The 17,121-nt window shown below is 39.4% G+C and overlaps 1 protein-coding gene across 1 annotated transcript in view; it reads left to right on the top strand.

The window, feature by feature from the left end:
- Positions 1–17,121, top strand: part of plxnb2b (plexin b2b) — a 117,901-nt gene that overhangs the window by 88,725 nt on the left and 12,055 nt on the right. Inside the window, exons 16-27 of the mRNA XM_041037651.1 lie at positions 1,805–1,916; positions 2,654–2,790; positions 3,217–3,399; positions 4,369–4,462; positions 6,930–7,127; positions 8,485–8,664; positions 9,819–9,955; positions 11,455–11,555; positions 11,918–12,147; positions 13,860–14,041; positions 16,072–16,138; positions 16,814–16,960. Coding sequence (XP_040893585.1) covers positions 1,805–1,916; positions 2,654–2,790; positions 3,217–3,399; positions 4,369–4,462; positions 6,930–7,127; positions 8,485–8,664; positions 9,819–9,955; positions 11,455–11,555; positions 11,918–12,147; positions 13,860–14,041; positions 16,072–16,138; positions 16,814–16,960 — 1,768 coding nt within the window. The remainder of the gene's footprint in view (positions 1–1,804; positions 1,917–2,653; positions 2,791–3,216; positions 3,400–4,368; positions 4,463–6,929; positions 7,128–8,484; positions 8,665–9,818; positions 9,956–11,454; positions 11,556–11,917; positions 12,148–13,859; positions 14,042–16,071; positions 16,139–16,813; positions 16,961–17,121) is intronic.

Here is a 17,121-nt window from a genome sequence, read left to right as displayed (position 1 = left end):
AAACCCTAAGCAAATATACAGAAGTATTACCAGCAACATATGCCTGAAGTATCAGAAGTAAAAGTACTCGCTCTGCTGAAAAATGGCCCCTGCAACTAATATATCATTATATATTACATTATTTGAGTCTTAATACTGATGCAACAGTGTGTAACCAGCATTTTACTGGGTGAGGTGGAGCTAGTTTCAACTACTTTACATACAGTTTGAGGTTGTGAGATGAATGAAGGGGCAGCAAAGAAGCAAAAACACAACCACGAACCTGTATTCATATTTTAGACTTTTCTCTGGTCCTTGCTTTCTTGTAAAGTATTTGACCTCTTTTGGCCTTAAACAGTTATTTAAACAAAACTGTCTAAGTTTAGAGGGGAAATGTCTCCTCGGTGTGTGACGGAAATCTTGCAAGCTGGTTAAGTTGTGATGGAAGAAGTTTCAGGAAAGCCAGATGTCTTAAGCAGAAGCATTTATTGAAGCTCGATCAAGTAGATATGAGCAATATCAGTTAACACTGTGTAATGTCAACCCAATTCTAAAGGCCATCTTCCTTGTAGGGTGTAATAAACTTTAAGTCTGGCAAATGCACTTCAGTCACAGCAGTGTTTAAAAAGTGTTCAGTTCATACAAATGGTCTATAAAAGGGAAAACATCCACATTGTTGCCCCACAGCCACTAGCCCAGAACTGCTGACACCTGGCAGGATGGATCCACTTTTATGACAAATTCTTGTCCCACCATCTGCATGATGAGGCATAAACCAGGATTTATGAGACCAGATGTTTTTCACCCTTAAATCGTCCTGTTTTGGAGCTCATGAGTCTACTGTTCCTGATCTTTTGCATGTTTTGCAGTTTTTCCACTACAGTCTTATTATTATTATATTATTATTACATAATTATATCATCACATTACGGTTTTGCTTACAAATTGTCTACTCGTGGCCCACCTGTTAGCCTGAATGAGGCTTGCCATTTTATGCTGACCTCTTTCATCAGCAACACATTTTCCCCTCAGGACTGCAGCAGACGTCTTTGGTTTATCACACAGTTCCCAGTAAACTACAGACACTGCAATGTGGAAAAATCTCCAGAGGGTTCAATTTCTGAGCTGCGAGAGCCAGCCAGTCTGGCATTAGAAATCACACTACATTCATAGCTGCCTAGTCAACATTACTTAAACATGAGCTTAACCTGTATAGCAGGACTCTCGAGTTCTGTTTTTTAAATGACTTTTACTTATTATTTATTTATTTATTTATTATTTTTATTAATTATTAATTATTTTTTATATATTTTTTTTAAATTACTTTAGTTATTTTCACCTTTCACTTTCTCAAACAAAACAGTGCTCATGAGTCTGTCAATATCTGTATTCATTCAGAAGTAGCTAATTCGAATGGATACATTTGGACAAATATTGCATGAGGCTATTTGTTCCTTTTCAAGGCTGGAAGTCAAACTTGCAGAGACGAGAGTTTTGATTTACTGAAGCTTTTGAGGTTCACGTTCTATGCTTTCACAAACCTGGTGAAGTTGAATATTTATAGGGAATACATTATGAATCATTTTCTAAGAAAAATGTGAGACCTTCCCTTGATCCAGCTTCTCAAATGGGAGCATTAATTGTTTTTTTTTTGTCTTATGCAACAGTTAATTAAATGTGTTTGTTGATGTTTCCTAGACAAATGGTAAATTGAGAAAATAATTAGTAGATAAATCACTAATGAAAATGATTTTGCATATTTAGCCCTGCTGTTATATGTTTTCCTATTTTCCCTTTTCCTTTTTATTTCTGTTGTCCTGTCCAGCGTTGTCTGTGAGATTGGCCCTATTGACCCTCAGAGGCAACACTGGGGCCAGGTGGAGGTGGAGGTGAAGGGGGGAAAGAGAGGAACATCCTCCATATACTTCACTTACAGGGTAAATACTCTCTCTCACTAACACAAACTCACGTCTCTCCTCAGCTGCACTTTCAGTATAGAGTGTACAACTTTGACCCAGAAAATAAACACATCTCAAACCTTTCAGCTGACTATGTTGTTTTATGGTCTCTGTTATGTTTTCAATTTCCGAACCGCAAAGAGCCACTTATCAGAACACACTAAGAGCATGTCATTTAAGTGGAATGTTCAAATACATCCTAATGTATTGGCAAATTAAGCTTCTAGATGCTGTCATATTGCAATGGTAATGCATTGTAAGATAAGCCAGAATGTGTATGCATTCCTTTGTAACCGTATGTTGTGCAGTAGTTCCCCTTTTCTCTCTAATACTTTAACAGGCTGCAGCGTAGCTATTTAACTGGCTTTTCATATCTCTGGCTCCACTAAAGCTTCCCCACAGGGGAGTGCTCCGCCTAACTGTTTGCTCAGCAAATTGAGGCAGATGTGGTGCTTGTATGAGAGTGTGTATGCTTGTGTGTGTGTATGTGTGTGTGTGTGCGTGTGTGCGTGTGAATGTTTCTGATAGAGAAGGGGAGATGAAATGAGTGTGTATATGACATTGCACTGTATCTGTGTGTGCTGTTCTTGCATGTGTGTATGTGTGTGAGGGAGTGTTTGCCTGTGTGTTTGAGCTTGTGTATGCTTGTAAATCCTTGCACAGGAAAGATGAGTGTGTATTCATGCTGTATCTTGTGACCCCCTCCCTCTCACCAGGACCCGATTCCTGAGACAGTGTCACCTGCTAGAGGTCCTAAAGCTGGGGGCACCCTCATTACAATTTCTGGGAAATTTCTGGACACTGGCAGTAAGGAGGATGTCCATGTTACCGTCGGAGGGGTGGACTGCGCTGTGTAAGTATTCTCAATAATTGTCAAACAAGCCAAGTGCCTATTCTGTTTCAGTGCAGTCTCCTTGGTTGCTATTCATTATTAAGACATTGTATTCTGCGCAAATTCTGCATTATGCACACTCTGAAGCCCATTTTTTACATTTCTGAAGTAAAAATGGAATTGACCTTAACTTTGGTGTCATAAGTGGGATTTTTTTTTTCCTTTACCATTTGCCTTCACTGTTGTGACCACAAATGTTCTGTCAAAACCAGTTCACAGTGACATTTTAGGCAGAGGTAACAGGAAAATAACGAGCTAGAGAAGCAGCAAAGCTAGGATTTAACAAGCTGTCAGGCTGCTGCCATGTTGGCTTCCAGTGCATTGTGACCTCGTGCGACCCATACTCCTCCATCTGGCCAGTGCTAAGTTATGTCCTTGTCTTGGCAGGGAGCATTTTGGAGCAGAGATCACCTGCCGGACAGGAGAATATCGAGCAGATAAGGTGCCCTCCGACCCTCTCCAGGTCACAGTGATGTATGGAAGGAGTACCCCGTTATTCGTTTCAAATGCCTTCCAGTTCTTGGAAAATCCCGTCGTGCTGGACCATCACCCCAAAGGAAGCTTTGTCTGGTCAGTGGCAATGTGGCTTGCATGTCTTTTACCTCTAATCAGAGTGTGTAATATTCATCAATTGGTCTAAATTTAACCAAACAATAAACTGCATTTGTTTAGTTCATACATTACTGTGTGAAGTAAATAGACTTGAAAAACAGTTTTATTTGAAACACTGTAGGAAGCTCAGTCTCCTTGAGCTGATCAACATTGCTCATGTAGAAGTTAATGTTACTCAATTATCTAAAGCAGAGGTGTTTAGGAAAATGTTATTATGAGTGGGAGTCATCATAATGAACAAAGATCTGAGAATAAGACCAAGGTTGACAAATAAAGGAACTTCTCCTTGAATGTCCCACGTTGTGCTTTTGTTTTTAAAGTAGCGAAGCAAAAAAAAAGAAAAGGAAAAAGCTGCTCAGTTGACATTGATGACAAGGTTGAACAGAGTAATATTGTATATGGAAAACTGAACACTTTGAAAGCCACCTGCCTTGTTCTCTGCCCTGGAAGCTTCTATTTGTCTGAGACCTTGGTAAAGGTTATTAATGCCAAGAATTCTGTTGTTTTTAAAAGTACGATCTGTCCTTTGAGAGTTGCTGAGTACACCTGTGTGTATGCAGAATATTCTCCGTACTTGTGACTGGCTGAATGGGATACAAATGCTAGCTTTTGATGTTGTAACAAACTTCTTGATGATCACTGAAAATGGATGCATTAGATGGTTACCTACCTTTTTTGTGCAATTGAAAGCACTACAGCGCATGTGATTAGGCACACAGACTGGAACAACAGACAGGGTGCTCTCGGGCTAAACTAATTTGTTTTCCTCTCCAGTGAAAATTACCCCAGGTGCAATTTAAGAACTGTGTCTGCCTTCTCATAATACTCCACATGAGCTTTTCTTTGTGTGGCCAGGTATATCTATGCTCATACGTGTGCTTTTCTGTGTTTCTGGTTTGAACTTGTATGTTTGTGTGTGTGTTTTAGTGGAGGGAGGAACATTGTGGTGACTGGCTCCGGTTTTGACCTGATCCAGACTGCCGTTATGAAGGTTCTTGGAGACAACTCAACAGCTTTCGAGGTTTCTATTCCCTTTATTTATCCGCGCCTTCGTCTCCATCTTGATCCACCTCTAATAGTGATCATTTATTTGCCTTGTGTCTTTCCCACAATTCTTTGCCTCCAAGAATTTCTGCTTTTCCATCCACCCTCCCTTCACAGTAGCAGCACTGTCCATCAATCTCCCCACATCTCATGAGCCCACGACGACAGTGGTGATTCATTCAAACTCTCCTAAGCATTTCAACTATTTGAGCCTGCACATACACAACCACACACACACTCACATATCTCCACTTCCCTTTGCTCCCGCTGATCAGTGAGATTTCACAAGCCAGTGTTACTTCATCCTTACTTACTTAAAACCTGTAGGATTGCAGATAGAAGCACCACTGTTTCACTCTGCCCAAAATCTAACTATGTTCCTCGTCCAGCTTAATCAAGTAGGACTGACTCCGCCAAGGAACTTGAAGGAGTTGCACACAGCAGCTTGCTGGCGCCTGCCCTCCAGTGTACTGGGCAGTGTTAAGCAGTAGCAATTTTGTTCATTTCATTTAAAGGGCTAAATTTAATACCAACATTAAGGTTGCAGAAGATTATGTGACTATGCCGCTCTTCATCACTTTAGTCCCAGCCAAGTCCCTGGTCCCCGCTACCCAGGGACAGGAGAGATTTGAAAAGACGCCACAAACTAACAGCGGATGTAATGTGTTATCTCAAAGTCCTTGGCTGGTCAACTTCATAAGCTTCTCTTGGTTTAAGTCCATCCATTGAACTAGACCCAAATATTTGGAGTCATTATGGCCACTGGCTTGTCGTAAAAACAAGTTGATTACATTGTGGGTCAGGTTAATCTCAAAGCAGTGATGTTTTTTTTTTTTTTACAGAGAATAGGGAATTTTTAGAGTTTAAAGATTTGTTGGTGCTAAATTTTCATGCACAGGTAGGGCATTTAATAGGACACTAAATCAAGACGTATAAACTGGGAAGATTTAAAATGACGTTTCATGAGTACTGCTTACTCTGACAAACATGTTTTTTCATGTGCTGGACATGGTACAGTTTGTTATACTACAGTAACTTCCAGTTTACATAGTTCTTTGCTTTTGCTTAGATTGCATTACAGATGTTTCCTTTCAAGTGATTTGCACTCAGACTTTGTTAATGTGGATGGTATTGTGGTCGGTCGATCGGTTCAACCTAAAAATGTTTTATTTGTGGCGACTGACTTTTCATTTAGCACCATAAGGAGAAAACAACACAGTGCATGACCAAATACCTGCAAAACTAATGACATCAGCTTCAGATGCACTTTGTGTTACCATGCTAAGATGGTGAACATTGTAAACATTATTCCTGCTAAACATCAGCATGTTAGCATGGTTATTGTGAGCATGTTAGGATACTGATGCTGGCATTTTTCCGAAAGCATTGCATTGCCTGGCATGGCTGTAGTCTGACAGTCTCTTTTGTATATTTTTGTGCATGTTTACCTTCATTACATTGTAGATAGACAGTAAACTGCTGACGGGAAAAGATAAAGGGGGAAGAGGAGGAATGTCTTTCAACAAAGGCCTGCAGCCAGATCTTAATCATTATGACCACGCTGTTGGTGTTTTAAACCCCTAGCCCAGGACAGGACACCCAATTACTGAGGTCTTTAATGGTAATATATCTCAGGCCTCTTAGTAGTAATAGGTCTAAGATATTCCTAAGTTTTAATGGTGTGACCCAGTTTAGTAACTAATTAGTTTAAAACTAACTGGTTGTTACTGCAAACTTAGGAACAAATTTAAATTCACAGGCAAGCGAAGTGATGGATTTATTGTTGGTGCCACCCAATCCTGTACATAGCTTATTGACAAAAGGCGTTCAACTCATACCAACCAGCCTCAAAATTTATAGTAGGTCTGCTTGGTTTTTTCAAAGCATTACTCAATGTAACCTACGCCTTTTGCCTTGTCATTTTTAAAAAACTTAGACTGCATGTAGGACTGAAGGGCTTAGCTGTCACACACAGTATTGTCAGCCTGGTATGGAAACAATCGGAGAATGACAGAAATATCAGCATCAGTCCAGTTAATCAAACACAAATAAACAAAGCCAGAGGAGGAATGACTCAAAGTGACTTGTGATTCATCAGAGGCTGCTATTCTACGATGGCAGATTGGGATTTTAATAGAATGACTGAAAAGAGACACACAACTTTACCTTACCCATTGTGCTAAACTAAGCTTCCCTCCCCACGTCCCCACCCCGAAAGACTCTCCCTTCACACAACAAAAACATTATTTCACTGCCTCAACTCCCACTTTTATTATTATTATTTTTTTTTTATCTCTAATCCTAACCCCTATTTTCGATATTGAACTGTGTTATTACATTCTCCTTCATGTCTTGTCTTGTTTACTTTATGTGGGTTTCATGTCACTATTTCACTACTTGGCTGTTAGTGTTATGACATTTTACTCTCCCTCTAATGCTTCCAGTATGCCCGCGAGAGGAACGACACAGTCATTCAGTTTCAATCTCCAACCGTAAACAACTCCCTAAACCAGCACTTTAGAACGTACATCCAGCTGGACAACTGGGAGAAGGAACTGAAGCCCTTCGACTACCACCCTGACCCCGTCTTTAATGAACTGACGAAGAAGGTCATCACCGAGGCCAGCATCATCATCGTCACTGTGAGTACGGGCCACACAGCTTCCTTTAAAGCTGCAGCTGTGCAATGAAAGCACTGTGTTCCTGAGAAATCAGCCTAATTTGTGTGAAGGAATTAAGACAAATGGTGTTATTATCTGACTGTGGGATAAAAATGGAAAAGATGCTGAACTGCAGTTGCTATGCCACATTTTCACTCTTAAGCTGCTTATATTATGGTTGAGTTTCATTGCATATAAAAATTATGCAAATAGTAGCACATTTATTATTTTAGCTTGGTGGTGTGATTGTTTTTGAATTCAAATGAACTGAGGCAAATGTATATTAGAAGTTGAAATTAGCAAACATTTATTTTTTTGAATCCTTACAAATAGGTAGAAATTAAGCTTTTAATATAAATATCCATTTCTCTAAAACAGGGGTTGGGTCACAAGGTGAATAACAGAATGAGGTTGCAGAAAAAAAAACTTCTCAGATGCAGTGATGCAGGGTTTTTTTCTTCTGTCTCAAATACAGCAATTATAATGGCAACAGTGAAAAACTGATTTTATGGTTGAACATGTTCATCTAGAGATGAGGTATACAATGAAAAACAGTATAAACTTAAAAATTAATTAAAATGTTATTTGATTTAACTTTTTTTTTCAAATATTTTTTGGAGGGGGATTTGTTTTTTTGATTTATAAAATTTTAGAAAATAGTGATATCATACTTTCCTAGCTGTTGTCTAATAGTTTGTTTTCTCCAAAAGATATTCGGTTTGTTATCACATAAGACAAACTTGAAACTTTGATGTAACCAATTAATTGATTATCAAAATGGTTTCTTCCAATAGCCTGTTACTGGTTAATGTCAGCTTCAGGGCACCACGGTATTATCTCTTTAAGTTTCTTTGGGTAAACCCATTTTAGGTAAATTAGTTGGGAAAGGCACCCACAAAAAGGTCTGAGGCCTTTTCAATTACTCAGCTGCCGGTTTACTTAAGCTAATTACACCTTTCTTATATTCGAGACTGCATTAGAATAATTGAAAGCATGTCTGTAGATATAGATGTGTGCTGTAGAGCCTTATAGTGTATACTGCAGTGCCAGGATTGACTGGAGCTGTGCCTAAAGTTAAGAATTAAGTAAGAATTTACTTAGAAATGTGCTTACAATGACTATAATCTTCATCTTTCTAATTAATTTTGGCACCCATAGTGGAACCGTGAAGCGCTGTTATAAACTTTCCAGCCATTACAAATGAAAATGCTTATCATAATATTTTTAATACTTAACATATGATGTGTCTGCTTGATGGTTTATAAATGCAGTGATTAATTTCCCCCCCATGTTGTTCAGTCACGACTTTTTGAGCATTACAGCTGCTCTTCCCCTGTAGGGTCGAGGATTCTCCAAAGCTATGACAGCCAAAGAGGCTCAAGCGTTTGTGGGCGATGTTTCCTGTCTGGTCAACACACTTCAGGATGACAAGCTGTTCCTAGACCCACCGTCCACCCCACCCCGCGCTCGCTCCAGACGGCACCGTAGAGACACCCGACCCGAGCTGCTGGATCTAACGGTCAGATCAGACACAGACAGACAGACAAATGCTCCCATTGCTGAAGGGAAATACTGAAATACTGAAGTGAAATATGTAAATATAATCACTGTGAGGGAGGGTTATATTATTATATACTATATCATCAGAGTATTATTACGCAAGCATTAATTTATAAGTAGTATTTCATAGTTTATATAGTGGCTGAGATTAAGCCAATTTTTGATTGATTGTTTGGTTTATGAAAATTAAGAAAGTAGTGACAAAGCAAAAACAGCAAGTCCTTACATTTGTGAAGTTAAAACCATGAAATGTTGACATAAACAATTATCAAAGTAGTTGCCAATTGTCACTTGTATATACTGTTAGGTAGTTTAATTCATATTTAAAAAACATATTTTCTAAGCTCTCTGTATGTTTTATATGCAAAAATTTGTCAAGTAACTAGAAAATAAAGTTGTCAGATATATGTAGTACAGTAAAAAGTATATTTTCCTCTGAAATGTAGAAACGGTAGAAGTATAACGTGGCATCAAAAGAAAATACTCAAAGTACAAGTACCCCAAATGTGCACTGAAGTAAAGTACTTGAGGGAGTTACATTCCAGCAGTGTGGACACGTACACAGACTTGCAGATGAGAGCATGCATGCGTCATGAATCTTTACTGTACTTGTTTAGGCGTGTCTTCTGTACTAGTTGAGACCCATTTTTTTTTTCACTGGTTGAACAATTTTCATGTAGCTACAGGGCCTTATAATTACATTTAATTATAGCCAAGACACAATTGAGATGAATACTGTAACCTCCTCTCTGGGTGATTCCTCCTCCAGCTGTGTGCTGCATACAGAAGTGACACCACAGTACCATCAATTGTACAGCCTATGCCTACATAGAAAAAGCTTGATTATGAAGCGTCGAACTCAATAGATTTATGCATTTGTTCAAATAATGTGGGCTCACCAACTTGAACATAGCCCCAGCACTTTTAAAATACTGAAAGGTCCCACGGCTGTTGTAGCAGAACTGTGGACAATTATGTAGATTCTCCTCAGTCCCCCGTTTCCTCTCCAGCACTGTTGAATCTTTACCATTGACACCTACCTGAATAAATCTCTGGCAATGATATGGAAAGCTTGTGCAGATAATAAGATTCCCTCTCTGTGTTTATCCACAGATCAAGTTTGGGAAGGGAGAGTGGGTGGTCGGCTCGGTGCAATACGAGAATAAGAATGAATCGTCACTCTACATCATCATCCCTGCTGTCATTGTGCCCATGCTGCTGATCATCGCTATCTCAGTCTACTGCTACAGGTAAGTTAAGCTATTTTAGGCTAATGTCACACACACTATAATAAAAATAAAGTAAGTTCACTTCTTCTATTTGCATTTTTAGAACAGAGCAGCTGTTGAAACCTGTATTATCTAAACTTGATGACCCCAGATAGTTAAATGTCAGATGATCCTTTCTTACATAATGTTAATTCAGTTCATTAACATTTCAGTTCAGTTCAAGTCTTGTTGATTTAAATTGGTGGATGGCTGGAGTAATGGCTTGGCATTCAGGCCTGTACCATTCTCTGGGTGTATACCGGACATGCACTCGCCCACTGGTCAAGAATATGGTGAAGGAAGACTCATCTGACCATATCACTTTTTGTAGACCAGGACCTATGGTTTTTGCACCACTGAACTCTTAAGCTCTGCAGCCCTACGATAATATCCTTCTCTATGTACATAGTCACTGTTCCTATTGAAACACCAGCCAGTTGAGCAGTCTTTGTGACTGAAGCTCTCCTGCCATCTGTGCTCCAACAATGAACCCTTTCACTGTCACTTAGATCTTTTCCTCTTGTTATCTTGACATAATTAGAATCAACTGGGCCTTCTCAACAGTTTTATACATGCCACAGAGCATGGCTGGACGTTAATTGCTTAAATGTACCATGTAGTGCACCTGTGTGGAAGCAGCTGCGTTTGTTATGTTTCTCCACTCATCTATTCAGGTTTTTCCATTAGTTTGAGTGAGTGACCACTTGAAAGTGGTCTTAGCCAACTGAATAGCCCTGGCCTCACTCTTTTCCCAGGTAAAATAAAAACACAAAAAGCCCCTTCTTGAGCCAGTATTTAGTTTGTCCGTTTTAGGCTACAATAGAAACATGGTGGTACAACATTGCGGACTCCTTGGAAGAAGACCTGCTCCCTATGTAGATGTGAAGGGCTCATTCTAAGCTAATGAAAACACAGCGATTCTCAGTTTGGGGTGATTACACAGTCATGAAAACATAACTATGAATAGTATATTCCATTCATGCTAATAACTCCCCCTAAATCCCACATACTGGTCCTTTAAAATAGCAGTCTTCTTTCTCTGTCTTCTGACATTAATTTGCACAAAGTGACTTTCAAACTTTCCCATTCTTCTTTATCATGTCTTACATTGCAACTCCTAGAGGTTCTCCAAAGACGCAGCATTGTTTGGCAGTTAATATATCTTTTACCTGCAGTCATGCGTTAAACTTGCACATTTTCATCTAAATATTCATATAACACCTACATCAGAAACAGCACACCCACAGTGGCAGAATAACAGCTGCTGTAATCAGATATTTTTGTGAAAATCAGGCAAAACACTGCGTGGCTAAGTTATCAGCCAAATGCGCCAATTATCCCTCCCTAAGCTAGAGCTTGTAGTCTTTGAACAACAATTAGATCTTTGAAAATATTTTGTAGAAAGTTAAAATTCTTTCTATCCACAAACCTTTGCTTTAATGACACCTGTGTTGTGTTTGCCTCCCTATTTGTCTGTTCAGGAGAAAGAGTCAACAGGCAGAGAGGGAGTACGAGAAGGTGAAACACCAGCTTGAGAATCTGGAGGAGAGCGTACGAGACCGCTGCAAGAAAGAATTCACAGGTAACAACAGTGCAACTGTGCAAAAGCTCGGCAGTTTTGTTAATGCCCCTCAAAGGATCCTTGTCTCTAAGAAGCTATAAAGTAATGAAGTGCTTCATAGCTCTGATTACATTTCTTTGATGTATTTTACTGCAGTGAATTAAATAAATTCTCCAGCTTAACATCATGTTATCATCATTATGAGATGCAGTTTTGCAGTAACATTAAGAGAAAACAGTCTTTCATAGCTGAAATTATTTTCCCCTCAATGCTCTTCTCTGCCTCTTGCGACACGATGATTGAGACAGACGAGCAGCACGCAAATGACTAAAGCTGCTTATTAAAAAGGAACCAGGTACTATTTTCTTGTTTCTGTGTTGCAGACTTGATGATTGAAATGGAGGACCACACCAATGACCTGAGTGAGGGACGAATCCCCTTCCTGGACTACAAGACTTACACAGACCGTGTCTTCTTCCTACCCTCAAAGGATGGTGCTAATGATGTGATGATCACAGGGAAGCTAGACATCCCAGAGGCTCGAAGGGCCATAGTGACCCAGGCTCTCAACCAGTTTTCCAACCTCCTGAACTCCAAGACCTTCCTCATTAATGTAATTATACCTCACATAGTAGAAATGATCATCTGTGGTCTGTCTGCACACACATATTTACAGCTGCGGTGTAAAGGTGGGCAGCATTAGAGCCTCACAAAGTGGCTGAGGCACGATACTTCTAAAATGCATCAAGATGTTCATAATTTTCTTTTTAGCCACACTAGCAGCAGTGCTCTGCGGTGTCAGTGTCGGCCCGTTTATCTCCCATACTGAAATATCTCAACAGCTATTGAATGAATTGTCATTAAATTGTATATAGACATTTATGGTTGTCAGATGATGTGCAACTTTGGTGATCCCCTGACTTCTCATCTAATGCCGCTGGCAGGGTGACATTTTTGCTTTTGAGTGAAATATTGGCATAATAGTGTTGGATGGATTGCTGTGAAATTTGGTACGCACATTAATTTGCTCCACAGGATAATTTAGAAAAACTTTGGGGAACCCCTGACCTTTTCTCCAGTTTCATAATCAGGTCAAAATGTTTGTCTGTGACTTTGATTTATGACCAAATAGCCTACTTGCAGAATGATTGACATTCTCATCAGCCTCGGCTGTACTTTGTGTTTAGTGCTAATTATCAAATATCAGAACTCTAACACTTTGAACTTAGATGGTAAACATGGTAAATATTATACCTGCTAAACATCAAGTTGTTAAGATTGTAGTGTTCTGACATCAGTCTAAATTTCGACATTTAATAACCTCTGTTTCTTCAGTTTATATGTTATAGCATACAGTATAGCATAAATTGACTATATGTCTGGCTATACATAGTGTATATTCATTTGTTAATTAATGTTTTTTTAAAACAATCCTCTCAGCTCACCAAATTAGCAAAGCAGTGTAAACTTGGAAACCCATTTTGTCCTTGATCATAAGCAATAATGTCTCACTGATTCTATTCAGAACTCCAAAATGCAGTTGTGGATTTATTTCTGAATAAGCTAAACTTACCTTGTTCATCTTAATGAAGCAGTATGTCACTCAGTGAAACACTGTTGCTCTTTTATGTGTTGGGATGACAGTGGAGTTTTATGGCCTGCAGGCATAAGGCTGTAGCTACAAATGCAATCCTCCTAAAACGCAGCAGGATACATTCACTGTTGGTTTTGTTTTGTCCAGACAGTTTTTGGATAGTAGTAAAAGGGTAAAATAACAGCAGACTTATTACTTAGGTAAGATTTATTTAACAGAATCACAAGTGTGAATCTTCCTCCCACAACTCCGATGGTGCTCACTGTCCTACATCTCTGTAAGCTTTCAAAATCTGTCATAACCCCAGTCAATAATACTGCAAGGTCCTTTATCTATTTTAAATTCAGCCTGTCCTCCCTTGAAGGAGTGTGTGATGTTTTAGTTAGTGGAGTACAGTATTAGAAGTAGAAGTAGAAGCAGAAGACATTGCAGAGGGAGACGTGTGAAGATTCCTAATAATACAATATTGCTGGCACAGAAACGGCCTCTGAGGTGTTAACTGCATATGTGTGGGTGATTCCTCTTCCACTAATTGGTATCTTTTCTAAGCCACAATATTTTACAGGGCAGAACTAAATTTACCTTCATAATTATTGTTTTCACAAGCATTAGTCTCTTGATTATTTAAAAGCATATTATGTTGGATTTGCTTCTGTGTGCACAGGCTTCATCAGGATGATTAATTTCACTTGTCATTCGCCTGTTTGTGTGTGTGCATGTGATGTTTCCAGTTTATCCGTACTCTGGAACGCAGTCATGACTTCAACGCCAGGGCCAAGGTGTACTTTGCCTCCCTGCTGACAGTGGCTCTGCACGGGAAACTGGAATACTACACCGACATTATGAGAACACTGCTGCTGGAACTGATGGAGGAATATGTCCACAGCAAGAACCCCAAACTCATGCTGCGCAGGTGAGTGTGGACCATCTCAGTGCTGCTGCTCATTAGATAGCAGTGTAGTCTCAACAAAATGCCAGTACCAAGTTTATAGCTAAGAAGTGGGACCACTAGCTTGGATGCTTTTTAGCTACACAAGCCGAGGGTCTCAAGGGATCTGCTCCCTAAGAAGTGTCTTATTCCCCAGAGGATGAATCTTGCTGACTTTGGCGACCCCTTGACCCTTCATTTAGCATCACCGGCAGGCTGGTTTTCACTCATGCAGTGAAATATTTCAACATCTACAAGATGGGATGGCACAAAATTTTGTATAGACATTCATGGTCCCCAGAGGATGCATCCTTATCATTTTGGTGATCTCCTGACTTTTCCTCCAATGAGGTTGACATTTGTGGCTCTGAGTGAAAAGTCTTGGCAGCTATTAGATGGATTGTTATGAGATTTTGTATAGACGTTCATGATCCCCAGACTTTTAAGTCTTGCCATTTCAAGGTCAGATTTTCATTTTCTTGTTCAGTGGCTTTTGCACTGAGATTGAGAGATGTCCATATCTCTCAGCTCTATAATCAGAATCAACCCATGTCTAAACCCTGGCACTGATATTATCAACCAGTTTAGAAGAACTGGGATCCAGTTCAAGATGTGGTGGACTGTTTCATTCTGTTGCCATGTTTTTGGTGGAATTTTGCACTGAATACTGTAATTCACTATCATGAGCCAGACAACTGCTTGATCTATTCCAGTCCTCCTCCTTCTGTTTCTCCTTCTGCTTTTTTTCCTCTCCTTGGAGTCCAATCACAGCATGCTGGATCATTTTTCTTTTGCTGTTCCCCTTCATCATCCTCTTCATTTTCTTTTCCTGTAACTCCTGACCAATGGGACGTAGGGTAAAAATTACTTTTGGCCCATAATGTTTTTGATTTCCCCGAATACATAAGTCAAATTATACTGGCTTTCTGAGATTTGCTTTAGAGAATAATCCTGCATCAAGATGATTTCAATTCAATCAGGACAACTTTCATTAACTAAACTATCACCTTGCACTTGAGCCAACATTTAACACGTCCCAGTTTCTATTTTAAAAATAGCCCTTTTTGCCAAGAGGAGAGATCAGTTGTAGGCTACAAAAATTAGCTATGCATCCTTTAAAAAGTTTGTGAAAATAATGTTGTTTGGCATAAAATCATAACTCAGTTATTTTAGGAACTTGCCAAATACTGTGGATGTCTTTCTCTGATATTACCGAACATTAATTGCTCAGTGTTTTCTCCCTTGGCAATAAGTCATAATTTCTTTGTTGTATTAGAGTCTGTAAACATTCAGCTGACTAATTTGATTGAAGTAAATAGCCTTAAGAAAAGAATCTCCACTTTTAGTGCTCTTTGTTCTTTACTCTTGTCTTCACTGTAATGACCATGTCAAGGTCAAATCATCCACTGATGGCTGCCTCCCCCATCCACAGCAGGGCCCACTTGTTTGACAGTACAGTCACTCATCACTGCTGGGAGGAGGTTATGTGATCTGAACTGTCTGCTGTGCCTCGGCACGCTGTGACTGGCTGTTATGCAAGTACACATCTTAATTATCCCCCAATGGAGAGGCTCATTATGCTGATTAGGCCATTGTGCCAACACAGACCCTCTTATATACAAGACATCTAATTAGGCATGCTAACAGCTAACAATAGGCGCCACCAGTGGATATCTGACATTAGGATGAGCGATCCGCCAAGTGACCACTGACATGAGTTTTGAATTAAAATATCATGACATTGACAAGCTGTGCAGAAATTTCCCTTGTTGAGATGTTGAAGCGCTGTCGTTAGAAAGCAGTGTCTCAAATTTTTAAGAGGGCACAATGAAAATGGTTCATATAGATTCAGAATTTAAGTGCCATGCTATGAAAATGCTAATTAGAAATATCCCTTTTTTTGGATTTACTAATGAAAAATTATGTCTGAGCTTCTTATTAACTGCCTTAATGCACCAAATTTATTCATTTTTATTCTGACAGTGACATAAAACAGCTCATCCTGTGTTTTCCAGGTCAGAAACGGTGGTGGAAAGGATGCTATGTAACTGGATGTCAATTTGCCTTTACCAGTTTTTGAAGGTAACATGGGGTTTTGGGTAACTTACAGTCTACAAAATGTAATTTGATAAAATGGGCTTCAAAGAGTTGTTGGTCAATAGAAAATTAATTCTGTAATTGATTCTGTGAGTATATTTTCAAGCAAAAAGGCCAAGTATTTGATGGTTCCAGCTTCTCAAATGTGACATTTCAGGTGTTTCTTTGTCCTACAATATAATAAATTGAATATCTTTGGGTTTTGCACTGCTTGTCTGTTAAAACAAGACATTTGATGATAGCACATTGGGCTATAGGATGCTGTGATGGGCATTTTGACTGTATTCTGATGTTTCATAGAATAAACTTCTAATCAATAATAAGATGACTGTTGCAACCCTATCATTTTTTATAACTCTAGACTAAGGCGGTCGTAACGTATTGTTTTAAAAGGGGCATAATTAATTCAGCAGTGAACGGACTTTATTAATAATACAGAAAATGTGTATAATGACATGCTACAGCTGTAAACCATGGGCTCAGTTTATGGATTTCTCCATTTCTTTCATTAGAGCTCAGTATTGATAATGTGCATTCATCTGTCTTCTAAACTGCTAATCACAACAATTAGCTTCTTGACAACATCTGCTGCAACTTCTAAGTGGCTCTGTGTGCCTCTGTGTATGTGTGTGTACGTGTGTTTATGTGTGTGTGTCCCAGGACTCTGCAGGCGAGCCCTTGTACAAACTGTTCCGAGCCATCAAGCACCAGATAGAGAAAGGGCCCGTGGACGCCAGAGTGAAGAAAGCCAAGTACACCCTCAACGACACAGGCCTGTTAGGCGACGACGTAGAGTACTCTGTCCTGGTGAGATGGACACACATACACACACAAACAAACTGCACACAAGTACTTGCACATAAAAACTCCACAGTCAGAAAAATTGCACACACTGGTTTGAGATTACATGGTGTTTTGTGCCTGGTGAGCAACACAAACACGCGCACACACAAACAGACACACACACA

Source organism: Toxotes jaculatrix, chromosome 5 (genome assembly GCF_017976425.1).
Source record: "Toxotes jaculatrix isolate fToxJac2 chromosome 5, fToxJac2.pri, whole genome shotgun sequence".
NCBI lineage: Eukaryota > Metazoa > Chordata > Actinopteri > Toxotidae > Toxotes > Toxotes jaculatrix.
This window is presented reverse-complemented; position numbering and strand designations above follow the sequence as displayed.